This window comes from Ictalurus punctatus, chromosome 3 (assembly GCF_001660625.3).
Source record: "Ictalurus punctatus breed USDA103 chromosome 3, Coco_2.0, whole genome shotgun sequence".
Classification (NCBI taxonomy): domain Eukaryota; kingdom Metazoa; phylum Chordata; class Actinopteri; order Siluriformes; family Ictaluridae; genus Ictalurus; species Ictalurus punctatus.
In genome coordinates, this window is record NC_030418.2 from 18877139 (window position 1) to 18892879 (window position 15741).

At 36.9% G+C, this 15741-nt stretch overlaps 1 protein-coding gene across 2 annotated transcripts in view; it reads left to right on the plus strand.

Annotated features, from left to right (window-relative positions):
- zgc:171482 (zinc finger protein) overlaps positions 1-15741 on the plus strand; it is a 73453-nt gene that overhangs the window by 24948 nt on the left and 32764 nt on the right. For both annotated transcript variants that reach the window (XM_053679723.1, XM_053679724.1), the window contains exon 3: positions 2553-2645. In XM_053679723.1, the coding sequence (XP_053535698.1) occupies positions 2553-2645 (93 nt within the window). The remainder of the gene's footprint in view (positions 1-2552; positions 2646-15741) is intronic.

Sequence of the window (15741 nt, forward strand, 5' to 3'; positions counted from 1 at the left end):
GCAGGACAAAATCCTCATTGTCTTTAGAGCATTGCTGCTTCTCAGCTCTGTGAGTGTGAGAAATGCCATTTGTTCCCTGTGAAACCAGAGATAGTGGGCTAAGTAGCAAGTCCTAGTTTGTCAGTGTGAACTACTTCATTTAGTCATCACACTTATATATGTTTTTTGGAGAAAAATAGATTGTTCTTTCTGTTTGCTTTTTTCCATTCATGTTGATTTTGACCTGGTTGGTCATACTACAGTCAGTCAGAAAGCGAAATCAAAGTGAATGATGGTAAATAAAACTGAGGGCAAACAAATAACAGAAGCTAAGAACATTTTTATGTATAATGTCTAAACAATATAATTGGTTGTTGATTCCTCTGCAGGGGGCACAGTGGCTTAGTAGTTAGCATATTTGCCTTGCACCTCCAGGGTGGGGGGCTCGATTTTGCCCCTGCCCTATGTGCGTGGAGTTTGCATGTTCTCCCCGTGCTTCAGGAGTTTCCTTCGGGTACTCCGGTTTCCTCCATGAGTCGAAAAACACGCATTATAGGCTGATTGGCATTAACAAAATTTCCATAGTGTGTGTGAATGGATGCGTGAGTGTGTGTGTGATTGTGCCTTACAATGGGTTGGCACCCCATCCAGGGTGTCCCCTGCCTTGTGCTCCCCACGATAGGCTCCAGGCTCCCCGCGACCCTGTGTAGGACAAGCGGTATTGGATGGATTACTCAGCAATATTGATGGCTAAAGGTAGTTATTTCCAAATTTTAATAAAGCATTTAAATAAATCACACATGTACTGTGAGCAGCTTGCATATTCCCATTAAGTGTTCTGCAGGGGATTTGACAAATCGCGACATTCACAATTTTATTAAGCAAAATTAGTACCTCAGGCAATCTATTTTTTTAACAAACTCCCATTTATCCCCATTGTAGTGATACATTGTATTTCACTGATGCTCGCATTACAAATAAAAACGTTATACTTTATAAAGCTTTTGCAAAAAGATGTGGTGGAAGCAGTTTAATAACACAGAAACACTCAAAATACAGGACCTACATCAATTTTTATCAGCCATCACTTCTCATGTATCACTGCAGAAGTTGATGGTTGCATGTCTCTACATTACAGCGCTACAATGTATAAATATAATGAATAGTGACTGAATATTTAGTGGAGGCCTTGCAAATCATTAGTCAAGGTCTATTCATTCTCGCTGAGCAGAGACATTGATATGTTTCTAGATTTTTCTATTGCAACAAAGTTAAGAACCAAAAAGGAAGAATTAATTTACAAATTATTAAACTGAATTCAACTCTGAAGAAATTAATTAAATGTTGATTTTAGTGTCTTCAGATCACTAATTCTGCTAAGTTATCAAATGAATACTGTTTATACTGTTTGCTATTATAAGCTATAATCAGATCCCACGTTATTATAAGTCTTGAAATAAGTGTTATGATTAAAACAGTTTGATGTCAGCTCCTTACACATGTAATGGAAGACTTATTAGCTTCATTAAAATCTAGAGATGCACCGATGTTTCGGCCAATAATTGGTATCGGCCGATAAAGGCAAATTTTCACACTATCGGCCAATAGCCTATAGTTTAAAAACATCCGATGATCAGGGCTGATTATATCCTTTCAATCAAAAGAGGGTGGGAAAACATATCAGTTTCGTGCTGTGTCTAAAGATGATGTCTCTTGTGTGGAATGACGACAAAACTGCAGTTTGTAATCTCTGCACTGCTAAAATTTTACACTGGACGCTGCAGCAGTGAAGCGGGAGTTCGACATCGAGTCTAATTTCTTTTTGCTGCGCTGCTCGCGCTGAATTAAAGCACCAGTACACTGTTTAAAGATTTAAATATGACTTGACAAAAAAGTTTATATTGCACAGAAAAATATATTTATAGAGTAGTATGTTTCATATCCAGTTAATGTTAATATATAAAAAAGTTTATATTATATATTACCAGTTTGATGTCACTGATGAAGTAGAAATGTTTTTGTTTTTGGTGAGTGAATGTGAACCTAACAGGAGTTTATATATTTATATATATATATATATATATATATATATATATATATATATATATATATATATATATATATATAATTCAGTCAATTAATTCTGTTAATATGAATTAATAATGTTCAATAAGTTAAGAAATCTTACTTTAATCTTCAGAATTGAGTTAATGTGTTAATGTTAATGTGAGTAATGTGTTTTCTGTTTATGAGACCAGTTACTGTGAAACAACTTGTCGAAATGGAGAGAATAAAGTTTTTATTTGCATTTATTTCAGAATTATGGAATTAATTATTATCAATTTAAAAGAAGGCATAAAAGGCAGAACTGTCGGTACCGGCCGATATCACTCTGAATAATCGGTTATGGGTATCAGCTAAGAAATTTAGTATCTGTGTATCTCTATTAAAATCTAATAATTCCTACATTGAATTTTCAGTAGTTTGCTAAATTCTGCTATATTCATGTGCGGAAAAATAGGACTAATTTTCATAATGTGCGTCTTTTCCTTTCTTTTTATATCATCTAACAGAGCAAGAAGCACGCCAACAAAGTGCGTCTGTTCTACATGCTCCACCCAGAAGACGGTGGTCCTCCTTCTAAAAGACTGAGACCAGACAACCCGGTATGTTCCAGCACACAGGATGTGAAAGAATGAGATTGTGTTCTACTCTCACACCCTGCAGCACTGAGTGTTCGTTAACCTTTTCTGTGGAGAGCCACAGGAGCTATTGGATGTCTTCACTGACCTGGATCTGATCATGCAGTTCCTTGCTGCTTCTGCTGTCCACATGTTATCTTAGAATGTCTAGTGTTGTCAGTGTTGTTTGTGTGTTAGTGTGTTTTATAGGTAACCCAAGTACATTATCAGCATCTCAAACCATAGAAATGATTGGAGAAACACAAGAATGACTAATGCCAATTGAGAGAAGTTATACAAAGATTTTCCACTGATTCTCTTTGATCCCAGGATTTAAACCTGTACAGTGCATAACAGCTTGAATCTAGGTTTGCCAAATAACTGCATTTATTATACAGCTTCAGCCCATAGCTTTTAAGAACTTTGTTAAAAAGTAGGCTACAGACTGGGTTAATAAAGGAAAAATCCATCCTGCATGTCTTGCATTTTCATCTTTATAATTAACATGGCTTCCAGGATTTATTTTGTAATGGAGTTTTACCTTATTTCATTGACGTGTTGGTCTGTTTTTATGTCACAGTTTCCTACATTACCCAAAATGCCATTTGACTGCCTGCTGATAGTGGTGCCATCGGGAATTAGCTTTTGCTTGCCTAATGTGACATCCTTTAATACATGCTAATCTCTCACCTCTTCATCTGTGCACTCTGCTCAAAGAGATCAGGTTCCAAAGCATCAACTTTTACTCTAATACTACCATCAACACCATCATACTTGTCATCTCGTACATCTAGCTAGCTTGCTCTGCCGTGACTCAGAACAACTGCTTCAAATAGCTGTACTGCATCCAATGTCTCCACTACTTATTAATATTCTTATTAATATTGAATACTACTGGAAATAGTGAGGGACATAGGAAGCTCTTGCTCTTTTGATTTCAGCACAAACAGCAAAACCTGATTATTTTCCCTGATGTTTGAAATCATTGTATTTTTTCTTCTATTAAAACGCCCTGTAACTGCACTAGCACTGTCCCACTACGATGGCACTGCGGCAGAGAATTACTAATTTCTCACAAGAATAACAAAAATACAATATCACTAGAATCACTGAACACATCTTAAAATATAAACATATTTTAAAGTGCTTCAGGGTGTAGGTTTCCTTTAAAGGAGTGCCGAACAGTTTACTATGCTGTTCCATCCTCTGAGCCTCACTAAGGTTCATTGCAGTGTAAGGTAAAAAAAAAACATGAGATTCACTCACACTGTGACATTGTATACCATATAAACATTACTCATAGACCTACAATTGTGTACGCATTCTGTGTATGTTTGTTGAGTGTATAGTCAGCTTGTGTATACAGTCAAGCCGCTGCTCTCAACAGTGGATTGCATGTCAACCCTCAGGTAAATTGCAGGGAAAATCTGTAGATGGCTTTTTTCTAAATTATACCTGCCAAAAGCTGTCACAGCAAACAGGGAGTTTTGTTTGGGCAATAGCATGCACTTGCTGTAACACTGAAATAAATAGGACAGTAGCAGTGCTCAATTTGTAAATCTGCAGGTCCCGGAACACTTAGACGTTAGCGGTCCGGCAGGTCGAGAGGCACGTGAATGGCCCCGGTGCCTGAACTTACAGTCATGTAAAAGTGCTTCCAGTATCTCATGTAGCCAATGATATTCAATGCTGATAGGTAGGCCTATGTAATTGATCACACTACTACAGCAACATAATAGCATAACAAACATAATAGCAGTGAGTATTCTCAGTACAAAGGGAAACATTTATGGATTGCACATTCTATCAGCTTATGTACTGTCACCTCAGTTTACTACAAAACACGTTTGTCCAAAGTACTTCAAAAACAACGCTACATTTTATACAGTGAGTGTATTCACAATAAACATTAACTGCACAACATAATCAAGAACAAATCGTTTTACATAAAACAAAATATTCCACAAAGCTGTCATGTCAGTGTCCTCCTTCTCTTCCCTGTGTCCCTTGCATATCCATGAGTGCACACATGGCTCGGGATTGAACTTTGAAAGCGGTGGACCCACGATGTTCAAAAACATCAGCGATGAGATGGTGTGGATGAGAAGGGATGCATGCTGCGAGCTATAAATGAGATTCATTTAGGCGAAGCCCTGCTTGCGTTCCATTCAAGATCAGTGTGGTATTCACAATCGCCAACAACTGCCTCAGTCCTTCTGGAACTTTTTGTGTATTTGAGACTCTGTACTCCCTAAAATCCCACATGACTGTATGTGGGCTGTTAACTCTATTTAATTCAGGCAGTCAATCTCACTTTCAAAGCCATGTGCAGGTTGACAATGTTTAGCCTCATAAGCGCTTCTAAAAACCTCCCACAATCAGGCTAGAATTATCACTGCTAGTCATGGGAACAGTCAGCAAACTGCTTCCTCAGTGACCTGCTGCCGTTCGCTCTCTTGGAGCCTTTTTAGTATTTTGTTTGGGTTTGTTTGTGTTCTTAAAAAATGATGGTAACGGTAACTGCTTTCTTTTCACCATGACACACTCTACAACGCATGCTGTAGGCTTCGCTTCGTGAAAACAAATTCAGGTGAACTTTGAACTTGAAATGATTATGTTAAAAGAGGCTATTGATTGACTATTAGCAATATTTAAGCATTTCTATTGCTGTATTATTTTTTGTTGTTGTTCTGTTTTACTTTTGGTGAATTAAAAACAAAAACTATTTGTTTTGATAATATTGCTGAGGGAGACTTTACATCCAGCTGCAGAGGTGCCAGATCCACATAAAAAGGTTCTGGAACGCAGGTGTGCTATATCTTAGATGTGCCGGATCCTGTTCCGTCAGGATCCGGCTCAAATTAAGCTCTGGACAGTAGGGGTGACATATTCTAAAGTGGAACTAATTTGTTTCTCTTTTTTGCTTCTCAAAGCAAATGCTAATGTTCTCCTCAGCTCTGCTCAGAAGGAGAGAGATGGCTAGTGGAGCAGTCATCGGGCTGCCAGGATCAAAGTGTTCTCTGAATTAAGTAGAGATTAATACCTGCTGTTTGCAATGTGGGGAGAGAAATTGGAAAAGCTAAAAGCACCTGAATAAGAAAATAGCATGTCTGTCTAGGAAAAATAATTTTACATGAAAGTCCCAGGACTGCTTCTCTCACCTTCCTCAGGCTACAGCAAGAGCCTGAGAATTAATGTACATTGGATTAAAAATAAATAAATAAACAAAAATTTCTATAAGCACTAATGCATGTGTGAAAAAACAGTGACCCCTGTACTTCTCACGATTCAGTAAGTAATTACACCTATTATATAGTAATATGCAACTAATTACTAAACGTGACAAATGTTTTTGCAATGATAAAATGTGCAGTAATGGTCTCCTGGAAGGAGGGACTAGATATAAAATGTGTTTTAATTCCTATATGGCTCAGCAAATATAGAATGATATTAGTTACAGTATGTAATGCTACACTCTGGTCAACTGAATCGATTCGATTCATGATACTGGCTTCATGATTCCAGTCTCAGTATATTTTCAACAAAATGAATGAAGAAAAATTATGACTGAAAAGACTCCTTTTTAATTCCTTAATTGTATAATGATAATATGATATAATATATCTGTATAATAAATTATATATTTCTTTTTCCTGTATAAAACTAAATAAATAAAAATGAACAGAGGTTTAATATTGTAAACAAAATGTACTACAGGTTTACCATATCTTTAAAAATATATAAATTAGGGCTGCAACTAACGATTATTTTCATAATCGATTAGTTGGCTGATTATTTATTTGTTTGTTTTTTCTCGTTTAATCGCTTAATCGGATGGGGTGGGGCAAGCTTTCAGTAGCTTTTTTTGTTTGTTTGTTTATTTCAAATTAAATCCACAAACTGAGTGTTACAAATATAAACTTCAGACCAAAACTTTACACAACTGTTTGTCTAATTGTATAAGACTAAAAAGAACCCAATACATACAGACACACATCAGAATATATATTATTAATTTACACACACAGTATATATATAAAATATATAATATAATAGTATATATGCATTACTTTTTATGGATGCACGAAAAGCACTGAATTAAACTGAATTAAACTACAGTCCTAAATTACTAATAAAAAACTCTTTCACTACACCTTGTGGTTCCTGTTACTCGCTGCCTTTAGTCATATTTTACTTTTGATCATAATGTTTTACTTAGACATTACAGATATTACTCGCACTACACTCTGTATCACAGCTTCTACACTGCTTCTACAACGCGGCCTCGTTACTAATAGATCACTTCCCTTATAATAAAGAACATAAGTTACACTGATACAGCATATAATGTCAATAAACTTAAATTAAACTAAACCTTTTAAGCAACTTGTAGCTGGTGCTACACAAACTCCGCTTTATAAAGTTTATAAATCTTCTCCGCGGTGTTTAATATAAAATGCTTCACTGCCTTAAAGGACTTGGAGGTCTTACATTTTCTTCCTCAGTCACTTGACGATTTCACCTCTGTCTCATGGTCATTGAGAGAAAAGAAAGTCATGTACGGTGATTCTGGGTATTAGGCTAAAGCTAGCGCCGTCTTATTACGTGCGTGTGACGTCATGTAGGTAGCGGCATATACTTCCGGTTAGTAAAAAAAAATGTTAGTGTTCCATTTGAGATGATATTACCTTTCTAAAATCCACACACTAGACGGTAGTGCAGAGTGCATAGTGTAATTGTACAGTACTTAATTTGGGACACAACATTAGTATTTACTCTCCGAAGCGTGCTATCAGTACAGAAGTAACGTAATGAGTAAACATGCCCCGTGCTGCGCGCAGACCAACTAATCGATAATGAGATTCGTTGACAACGATTTTCATAATCGATTATTATCAATTAGTTGTTGCAGCTCTAATATAAATAAATTTATAAATTCTCCTCAAAACCTGATTGAATACCCAAAGTCTCTGACCCAGGATAAATGATTGATTGACACATAATGAGCTCTGTAGCAACACCTGAGGTCACATTTGAACCAGAACTAGTGCTCCAAAGTTGGCTAAAATGCCCGTCTTCCATGACCTCAGGCACTGTAGATTGCAGCAGTGTGAGGCTGGTGTCATTTAAAAGCCACTGAAGAGCTATTTTTAACTGTAATAACATGGTTGTGTAATCATATAATCTATAACGTCTGTCGTTGTGATCTGGAGCGCAGTGTGCGCTCTAAATTGTTTAATATTTTCATCTCTATGAGTTGCATAGATTGGTACTTTTAGTGTTCAAGAACACAGGAATAGTGTTCACAGTGCACATTCACAGTTAGTCTTCGTTATGGTACTGTATACAGTTTTGGGTGTTTTTATTTTAAATTTTTACGAACGCTTTAAGTGCAGTTAAATATTTGTCATGCTGTACATGCAAATATACGACTGCTTGAAGCCGTGGGCTGCATCCCAAACCGCGTACTTAGCTACTATATAGTAGCCGAGATATATGTATTTCGCCTACTATAGGCCTATAATAGGTAAGTACGCGGTTTCGGATGCAGCCATGCTCTCTTGTTTGCCATAAAACGGTTGAGCACTGCCGTGTGTGATCGTGTCCTGTCGCAAAATGCGGTGAAAACTCTCACACGACGTTGAGGACGTTAATCATAATGTGATTAAGCTGTTTACATGTCTGTAGTACACGTCGATAATGTGACTAAAACAGGACTACTCCACATGTCTTAATACGATTTGTGTTTACTTCGAGTATGACTTTAATCGGATTAAGGTAATTAAAAATTGCTGTTTACATGGTCATTTCTTAATCAGAGTATTGTCTTAATCGGTTAATATCGGATTATTGTTGTCCATATAAACGTACCGACTGTTGAATCCTTGAATCTGATTGGTGTTGAGCAATTTGAATAACAGCACAGCTTTGACAGTAGTGCCAGCTCACAGGTTTATATGAATGCTATACTTGCTCTAATATGTTTTTGTTTCTGTAGTAACAGTTCATCCACAGATTGTGAACAGTCCATGTAATCTAAGGCTAATAACAAACAGATAAAAGGTGCAGTTATTTAACAAAGAAAAGTGTATAATTATTAATATGGTGAAGCCTTGTGTAAGGAAGCTTTGATATCGTGAAACTGTTTGTAAGGAGACATTTATTTAACATTATGGCCTCTCAGGTGTCAGCACTTTTTAACAGTCACTAAATCTTCCATCACAGTAAAGTCTTCAGGACAGAGGACTTTGAGGTTTCTGTTTCCTTTGTCCTATGGCAGTAACATGATAATCTACATTTATTTTTTTATTTTTTGTGGGGGGGGTTGAATGTAAAAACTATAGTCGTTGGCAAACTGCTGTGATATAAAGGGAATAATACCCCCATGTTATAACCAATAATAATATTGAATATATATTGTAAATATTCAATGATATGGTAATATAATCAATTAAAAATAAGATTGTGTCAGGTCGCAACACGTATCACTGACATTAATTATTTTCCACTTCACGCCTACTTGTGTTTTATTTCTTTCAAATCAAATTTCCAGGAATGCAGAGAGAAAGCAACAAAATTCTGCCATGTGTTACTGTCTATACTTTCTGACTGCACAGGAAGTTTCTGGGTCTAATTAAAGTCCTCAAGGCTGATGTTGAAAGGGTTCATTTACTGGCTTATGAAAAATTCAGCTGATAGGCAGTCTGTGGAGGAATGTCCTCAGGTGCAGTCAGTTTGAGCATGAGCCTGTGTGCTTATAAAGAGCTCATTAGAGCACTTGTTATGAATAATTCTGCTAGGGACCATGGAGTACTCATTCAGGCCGGCCTGATTTCCTATTACCCAACTTTCTGTCCTGGAAGAGACATAGGGAGCAACACCAGTTCTACAGCTAATCAAACTCTATAGCAAAAAAACAGAACTTGAAACAGCTGTCATTAACATGACGCACAGGGGCTTCCTTTAAATATGAACCTTCATTGCTGGGTGGCACTGTGTGAGGTTTCTTTTTTATTATTGTGAGATCACAAGTTTGAGGTCATGACAATGCTACTGCCTTCCAAACCCAGGGGTCCAAGAGAGCATTGTTGACCCTGTATTCTGGGTGGATACGATCACCTTGTTTCTCTCTCTGTCTGTCAATTAGGGTGACACTACCCATTCTGTCTGTTCACATAAATATAATAGTTCAGTTGCTGCTCTACTCCAAGTGCATTCAGCTGTATTCTGTTGTTACAAGAGCAGCAGTTAAACACAACATGTCTGCCTTTATGGGTCTCAGAGGAAGCATGCATTAGTCTAACGTGACTTGGATGTATACCACAGTTTTGTAAAATTCTCAGCTCTGATCATAAGATGATGATTCATTTTCTAGAAACTCAGGGAAAGACTTCACAGCAGCGTACTTTGTGAGAGAGAGAGAGACACAGAGAGAAAAACAAGTAGAACTCGATACCAACAACAGCAACAGGGATGCTCAACCACCAAATCTAGTCCTTCTTGTTACTAATTTGTATGCCTGTAATACCCTTAATATATACTTTAATAGGAAGGAAGCTATTGACCCTGTTTGGATCAAGTCTAAAATCTAATTAGTTCATCTGCTGGTTGCAGTGATAAATCCATATAAATCTTACAAACATTCAACCATTCATTCTTGAGGTATTGTACTAACAAGAATCTCAGACAGATGGATGTATGGACAGACAGAAGCACGACAAGCTGAAAATATAATAGTGGTAGACGCAAACAAGAGAGAAAAGCTGGTGTGTAGCAGTTATAATGTAAGTGTTAACAGAAACGTGATTCCTGGATGTTCCACGACATTAAATGTTGCAATAATTGGGTAGAACTTACATTATTAATAATAAAAATTATTGTAATACTATTAATTATTTAATAATGTACAGTCTCCTCCAAAAGTACTGGAATGGAAAGGCACTGAAGACATTTGAGTTTGATATCAAAAGATGAATATGAGACAATTTAGCCTTCATTTCCTGGTCTTTATATCTAGACCTAGACCACCCAAATTTTATGTGAGCAAAAGTATAGGAACAGATAGACTTAAAGTAAATTAAACTAAATAACACTTAATATGTGGTTGCATATATACCTTGCTTGCTGGTTAACATCCAGGCTGGTAACGCAGCTTGTTTCAGTTGTTTGTTTTGGGAGGTATCTCCCTTCAGTCTCCTCTTCAGGAGGTGAAATGCATGCTCAATTAGGTTGAGGTCTAGTAATTGACTTGGCCAGTCTAAAATCTTCCACTTTTTCCCCCTTTTTTTGTGTTGGCACTGTGTTTTGGGTCATTGTGTTGCTGCATGATGAAGTTTCTTCCAAATAGATTTGATGTATTTCTCTAAGTTGGCAGACAGAATGTTTCTATAGACTTCTGAATTCATCATGAGTTACATCATCAATAAAGATTAGTGAGCCTGCTCCAGAAGCAGCCATGCAAGCCCAAGCCATGACACTCCCTCCACTGCACATGATTGAATGTATGTTTTTCTATCTCCACACTTTGGCCTTTCCATCACTTTGGTAGATGTTAATCTTGGTTCCAGAACATGTGTGGCTCATCTCTGTTTTTCTTTGTGAATTCCAATCTGACTTTCTGATTCTTAGTGCTCATGACTGGTTTGCATATTGTGCTATAGCCTCTATATTTATGCTATCTTCTGCTAAGTCTTCTTTGAACAATGGATTGTGATACCTTCACCCCTGCCCTGTGGAGGTTGTTGGTGATGTCACTGACTATTATTTTCAGGTTTTTCTTTACAGTTCTCAAATTTGTTTCTGTCATCGACTTCTGTTGTTTTTCTTGGCCGACCTGTTTGATGTCTGGTTGCTGGTACACCAGTGGTTTCTTTCTTTTATAGGACATTCTAAATTGTTGTATTGGTTATGCCCAATACTTATGCAATGGCTCTGATCAATTTTCCCTCTTTTCCCAGCTCCAAAATTGCATGCTTTTCTTTCATAGACAGCTCTCTAATCTTCATGATGGTTTGTCCTTTTAACAACAAATGCAGTCTTCACAGGCGAAACCCAAGACACAAACCAAGACTAGATATTCATAACTATTCACTGTTTAAACAATCAACCTAACAGGGCACACCTGGGCAACAAGAAACAGCAGTCAGTCACATGTTCACACATCATGTGAACATGTTCATGTTGATGTTGTTTAACACATCTGGATGTAAATATCAGGAAATGAAACCTGAAATTCTGAACTGTGATCTCATAATTGTCCTTTGATCTCAACCCAAAATGTCTTCAGTTTTTACCCCCCCCCCAATAAAAAAAAAATGACCCTTCCCATACTTCCAGTTGGCAAACTGCTGTGGTATAAGTAAAATAAAATCTTTCTGATGTGCTGTTATAAGAAAATGAACGACTCTGTGGTTATAATGCTTTGCATCTGGCTACATCACAATACACTTTTGTTGACTGTATCAAGTTTTATTCCTAATCTAAACGTGTTATGGCTTCAGGGTCAGGCTGTATGGAATCAGCTATGAGTTTAGAATGTGTGATCTCAGCACCGACTCGCATCCTATCTATGTTTTACCCCCACAACCAGCCTCTACTTTATAGAACAAATGCCACTATGACCAGTTAAAGTGAGCCCTGCACTATGAATATCCATTTTATGGACTGGTTTGTATCTGTTTACCTCATTAAAGCCATCAGTTTTTACAGAATCCATGCTTGCAACTGAAAGAGCTACTAGTTTCAGCGCTGAAGAATAATAGAGAATGTCCTAGAGAATAATAGAGAATGTCCTCAAACAAGTCACACAAAAGTATTCAGACTCAGGAACAAACTCAAAGATTGAAGGTAGGCCAGAAAGGTTCTTAAAGATCCTTGAGATTTTTGTTGTTGTTGTTTTTTTTTTTTATATATATGGATTTGGCAGCTTTTCTTATTGTTGTAACATGTTTGAATGATTTGTGTCTTTGCTTGAAGTGCTCATATGAGCAAGCTGGGAGGAGTGAAGGAATTTTTTTCTTCTGTTCTGTTGATTTTTCCCCATCTATATTTTGTGCACATCCTCAACCAGAGAGAATTAGTTTGCACTGTAGTCTGCAGCTTTTTTTGCAGCATGTATTTTTAGCTATTCACACCCCTCCAAACACTGGAGCAGCGGAATGTAGGAAATGGGAGAGAGGGATAAACAAGCACTTAATTAAAAGCTCTTTGTTAAAAGCAGGGCATGGCCAGGTGCTGTCACAGCCTTCAAACCTTTTTTATTGTTCACAAAATAGGTCACATGTAAATGAGAACAGCCAGATGTGTGTGTGTGTGATGGGGAGAGTAGAGAAAGAGAAACATTTGTAGATGAAGCAAGAATGCGCCGAGTGAGACCAAAGGAAAACGCCGTCAAAAACCTCCTACTCTCAGCAAGCATCATCAATAACGACTTGTCACTTGTTCAGATGTTTTGGTCTTGTGAAAATATTTTAAATTCAACCGATCATGAATTCATCTTTATGTAAAAATGCAAAAATGTTTGACAAGCACTGAGTGCTGAGACATGGCCGCTTCATTTCCTCTTGATTGCCAGCATCTACACTGCTCATGAGTTGATTTCTAAGACTTTGGCCCAACCAAGCCCAATAATACATCATATAAATTCCTCATTATTAACATAATTGCCCATAGCTGTCCAAAGCTGTTGTATTTTACTTCAAATTACAGTAGAATAATGTTTTTCTGATTTCCTGATTACAGTGATTAATCCATTGACCCAGCACCTGCAGGCAGACTAAAAGCCACTGGAATCAAGACTCAAGGTCTATTGAAATAAATTAGAAATAATAGAACATTCTGCTCCAATGTGAGCATATAAAATGAGATTTTTCATGAATTCATATTGTTTTATTTCTACTCTTGCTGTTTGGAGGGGTCACACAATTTAAACTGAAGCACATCACATATATGACACAAACACCATTCTGTCCATCTCTCACACACACACACATTGCAGTACTAACCACAGCATGAGTTGTAACAGAGGGGAACACAGACGGCCCATTATTCTTGAGCTGAGCACTGAGTCCAAGCAGGCCAGACACTTGCTGTGTCTTTAGGGAGATCGTAGGCGTTAAAGGCTTTTCGTGTAGCCCTTCTCTTGTCTGTGAATCTCCCCTATGAACAACAAACAGGACACTAACCTACTATCCAGCTCCCCAGAATCAGGTCATGTGCTCAGAGATAAAAAACAAAACAAAAATAAGGCCATCAAGAGAGTGGAATTGGCATGGTGCTTGCCAATTAGTTTCATTTCAGTGTCATTTCAAAAATTACATAATATGCCTAATAAATAACGAGTTTGTAATGAGATACAGACTCTCGAAATGTCACACCATCAAAACAGAGAAGAGCATTTATACACTCAGTGCAGATGACAGTGGACGGTTTCAAAATGTTTAAATGATTTAATAAAAAGACACTGACAGAATGAAATGTATCCAACAGAACAGAACACTGTTATGTCCCCCTTGATATAAGAGTGAACAGTGATTGTTGAGTGAAGAGATGATGAAGAGGCTTGTGTGTGATGAGATAGAGATTGATGTGGATCAAAGGGAAGACTCATTTCCCATTGTGAACTTATAATAACTTAAAATTTGTCAGAGTTTCCATAAGTAGATTAGTTGAAGTAGAAGTTTTCAGAATAGAAAAGGTCACTATTTAACTACGTGAAGAGTTTGTCGAGGCTGCTACAAATATATACAGTATGGTTTGTATAACAATCTTTGTATTTGTAGTTATACATGACATACTAACTTTAAGTGAAAACAAGAAACTCATTTTATGGGAGCACAGTATTTTAGACTGTTTTTCGTTTAGCAGGTGAATAGGGCTGTCATGATGACATATGGATATAGAGATAAATGACATTACACTATGTCCTTTCCTAGCATATTACGAGTATAATTCAGTACGTCTTCATTGCTCACTGACTTTACTCTTACTCTTAATAACAAGCAGTTCACGTTAAAATGCAGCTTTATTTGTGTTATGTAAATACAGCAATACAGTATGTATTAGGTAGTGTGAAACTGTCCTAAGGTGTTGTGATACAATATTTTGCCATATCGCTCTCTGTGAGTTGAAAACACAGTCATCACACTTGAGTGTGTGATCAAAAATGAGTGCCAGAGTGCTGTGTTCAGGATAGCTTGATTGGCACACACACAAAATGAAATGTTGGACACAGTCTGTAAAAACACTGTTGTTGTTGGTGTCGTGTTCTTAAATATATATTTTTTTATTTGTATTTAATTATTTAGTTATTATTTAGCACTATCATCATATTTTCTATGCCCAGTGATTTCTGTAATTTCTATGTCCACTTCACTTGCATTTTCCTTCACCCTAATTTTTGAACAATGGATGAAAGCCTACAGCAACCCTGACTTTTTCTTTCTCTCTCTTTTCTTTTCTGGTCTGTTTAATAATGTGCATTGAGAAAACCAAATCATACCCCATAGAAAACATAACCATAATCCTTTTGATTCAGACTATGCAAAATGACTAATAGGTGCATAAATGAATCTTATTGTATAGCCATCGTGAGGCTAGCTAAAAGCTGCCAAACCAATAAATATGTTATTATGGGCAACAGAGGAGAATCATTTACCTGCCCACAGGACAACAGGTAGAAAATTAAACCTCAGCTGTGTACAGGAAGACTTATATATATAAGTAGAGAGGCTGCCTTAAACCCCTCTAACACCCTGAGGTGGAAGTAACGGCTTTAAGAGTGTAACTTGCCAGCTGACACATTTCAGCTTTGAATTTTATTCAAAAATTTTATGCGTTTTGACACCTCCATTTTAGGGAACAGAGTAAAAGTGCAGAAACTGAGCAAAAGAGAGGTGGTTGTAGATATTCTGGCATCTTAAACAAAACAGGATTATAAATTACATTATTTCAGGGTAAAAAAAAGACACAACAGAACAAAAATACACTTGGAATATAGTGTTAGGACATATTAACTTTGAGCAAATCTCTATCCATGAAGTTCTTATCCTACACAAAACTAAGACTTGCCTTTAGTGATCCA